This window comes from Limulus polyphemus, unplaced genomic scaffold, assembly GCF_000517525.1.
Source record: "Limulus polyphemus unplaced genomic scaffold, Limulus_polyphemus-2.1.2 Scaffold102, whole genome shotgun sequence".
NCBI lineage: Eukaryota > Metazoa > Arthropoda > Merostomata > Xiphosura > Limulidae > Limulus > Limulus polyphemus.
In genome coordinates, this window is record NW_013665712.1 from 737,748 (window position 1) to 741,474 (window position 3,727).

Below are 3,727 nucleotides of genomic sequence, written 5' to 3' on the forward strand. Positions count from 1 at the left end.
ATCAGTTAAATGACGAAAAATTAGGTGTCTATTTACTTGTGACCACTCAGTGTATATATACTCTCAGTTTTCTTTAAGTTGAATTTTGCAATATTGTGGTAATCTCATCATATATTGGTGAATAATGACTTGAATATAACAGTATAATAAAACTTTGGCAATTTTTTGATACACTGTTTATTTAAGGATTGGTTTAATATTATATATTTGTATACTGAAAAACAATGTAATTTCTTAATTTGTCAACATATTTCTTCTAGAATACATATAATTTTATGTAGTTAACATTGCCTGCTAACCCTAGTAAAAGTTGTAATGCAATTGTTTTTTGGAATTTCAATCGAGAGCTTACTATAATGGTAATTTTGTGCTGGGGTCCAGATGGACCCCAGGTGTTCCACAACTAACTTTTCAAAGATATGCTGATGAGGGTTATTGATGTAATACAATTATGTGATTGTAAATGGTATAAATTACAATAAACATCTGTGAGACATTTATGTAATATAATAATGACATGTAAGATACTTCATTCTTAACAGGTAAATGTTTGATAGAAAGAGGCAAAAACTGTAATAAATACTTGGCTTTAAAAGTTTCAAAAATTGTTTAAGTAGATATGAATAAGTTAACTCAGGGATAAATTTACTTGATGTCATCCGTAAATGTTCATAAGGCTTTAAAAATGGTATGTTTCACTTGATCCTCTGTTTACTTACATGATTTTTATAACACATTTTAAGGCCATTGATCTCTAATGCTTCACCAGCTTTTGCAGTATAATCTATAACTTTTTAAGTGTTTACTCCAGTTGACTGAGGAAAATCGGTTCACCCTACCCACCTATATTTTATATTGCATCTTAACAAATAAAATAGTTATAGTCCAAGTGACCTATAAGGTCAATAAAAAAAATAGCAAATGATCAACTTGTAATGATGGACATCAAGCCTGTGCAAAATAGTGGTTTGCCTACTACATTATACATACATCGTAATTTTTGTTCCTTTATCAAACCTGACAGTAAAAGTTTTCAGTTATTTTTTCAAAGCATATTAATTAAATGTGTTATTAAATTATGCATGAGCTTTCAGTGTTTAAACTGATGGAACACCATGCAGTTTTTATTTCAGCTACATGCACCCATGAAATAATTAATTTAAAAATATTAATTTCCATTAGATGCCATTGTGGGGAATGGAGAAATATGTTGTTATATTTAGTTTACAGTAAATAGATCAGAGTGAATTCATTGCATGTGAATGTTGATTAGTATAATTGAAAACTCCAATTTTCATTTAGTGATGATGTGTGTATTTATTTTGTCTATTTATGTGCAAGAGCATGGGAATTGGAGGAGCATTAGCATCCCCTGGCTTGAAGTATAGGGGTACTGCTCACCTCATGGTTTTATCAACATGTTTTAACACAATAATAACAACTAAAAATGTAACTTCCTTCATATACATAGTTTACAGTTTCGTTAAATAGTTTTTAGCACCATTACTATAAAACGTGTTCCAGAACTGCTCTTTAAAGGTATTTTTATAGCCTAGAGAATATTTATTTTTAAATTTCATTGCTTAGTGTTATACATGCCAATTAATTCTAGTATTTTAAGTTGGAATTTAAAAGGAGAACTCTAACTTACTGTAATACTTGGATTTAATAATTATGAAGCACATTTAATAGGTTTTGAGTGAACTTGTGGTTTTTGTAAGTCAAATGATAAGATCAAGTTCTTAACTAATTGATGCATTTGGTTCTTGGTCGAGTGTATGAACCATGGGTTTTACTAACTTTCAACCCAACTTGAACTTCCAATCCTGATGTTATAAATACTTAGTTTTTATAAGACTGCTTCATTTAAATCCTAATAAGTTTAGAATTAAGTTATATCAAAATATCAAATTTCGTGATGTTGTGGTTTTCAAAGCATTATTTAAGAAAAATTACATAATCCAACAACAAAAAACTCATTGTTAATTATGCCCTGAAAAAATAATTACAGGTGTTTTCAGGAAACTATGACAGTTCTAATAAGGTGGAACAAATATTTCCAAATCCTATCAAAGCAAAGACTTTGAGAATTCAACCCAAAACATGGAAGGGGCAGATATCACTAAGATTTGGTGTTTTAGGCTGTTATGAAGGTAAGAATGGTTTTTTATATTTCCTGGTATCTCTGTAATGTCTGAAATACCCAAAATAATATTTAATATATGAGAATGCTAAATAAGTGAGAAATAAATACAAGAAGTACCAGAGATCCTGAAACATTATGTTAGAAATACTTCTTTGGTTCATGCATCATGTTTTATGTCTTTTTTTTGCCTTTAGGAATCTTTCAGTAGCCTTATGAAATTTTAAAAATAATTTGTTTTACATAAGATGAATAGAGAAATAAAGTTTGGTCATAAAATGTGTTTTGTTATTTTATCAAAAATATTTCAGTGGCATTCTTGTTTATCTTAGTTAAAAACAATGAGAATAAAACCTAATGCCACTTGTAAAATTAATCAGTTAATTTTCATTTATACTTGCACATAGTTTTTATTGCATATGTGTCTATGTATGGGGAGGATACTATAACTGAATGAAGTTCTTGACATATTTAGGCATGCTCTATTCAATTTAGTGTCTAAAAAGCAGACACTGCAACCTCTAGTAATTTTCATTCTTAAATAAGTATTTTAAAGCTGTAATTTAACTAGATTTTTTTCTTATTGTTTCTTTATTTGGGTAAAACATCAAATGTATTATACAATTAAAAACGTTTATAATTATTTAATAATTATATAAAGAATATAACACTGTAGAAAATATAGAATGCATTGAATTTTCTTTTTTTTTTCAGTGAAATAATGTTAATGATTTTTATTAGGAATTCGTAAAACATTAAACAAATTTCTATAAAAAATTTAAATGTTCCAAAAATTATTTAGTGTTTGTTTTTGAATTAAAAACACAGCTTTTATAACGTTTTACTTTGTCAATATTTTTCAGAACTTACATCAGTCACATCTGTGAAACCCAAAGAAGGTGAGAGTTATTCTGGGCTGTGAAACTTACAGTAGTAATTTCAGTTTCAGGATAGAAAATTACATTATTACAACCAAAATAAATTAAAGTAAGGATTTAAAAATCATTGACTGAGTAAAAATAAAAGAAGCCAATTTTTTCTGGCAAATGCAACATGTCTCCACCACACAACCCCAATTTTGGCACCAGAAAAATTGAAAACTGTCTAAATCACTGCTTGGGACTTGCAAGAAGGTATCTTTGTACCAAATTCCATGTAAGTTGGTTGGCATACACATGAATAGTTCATGAAAACTCCAAATTGTGATTTCCTAGTTGAAAAATTGAGCAAAAGACAAAAATTCCAAAATTGTCTATTTTTCTGTTTGGGACCTGTAAAAAAAGTATCTTTGTACCAAATCCCATTTAAATTGGCCAAAATATGGTAGATTAATTGTCAAAAACTAAAATTATGCTTTTTATGGCATTTTGACCTCCCTATAATTACTAAAAATGGGCAAGTCCACCATTTTGGTTTCTAATCTGTGGGACCTGTAAAAAAGTATCTTTGTACCAAATTCCATGTAAGTTGGTTGGCATACACATGAATAGTTCATGAAAACTCCAAATTGTGATTTCCTTGTTGAAAAATTGAGCAAATTTTCCAATCTTTCAAAGTTATTTTCATTATAAGCTATATAAATAG

General features: G+C 28.5%; 1 protein-coding gene across 1 annotated transcript in view; it reads left to right on the plus strand.

Annotated features, from left to right (window-relative positions):
- The window catches only part of LOC106470181 (hemocytin-like), a 124,114-nt gene that overhangs the window by 62,042 nt on the left and 58,345 nt on the right, over positions 1–3,727 (plus strand). Inside the window, exons 34-35 of the mRNA XM_022399604.1 lie at positions 2,012–2,153; positions 3,007–3,042. Of these exons, the coding sequence (XP_022255312.1) occupies positions 2,012–2,153; positions 3,007–3,042 (178 nt within the window). The remainder of the gene's footprint in view (positions 1–2,011; positions 2,154–3,006; positions 3,043–3,727) is intronic.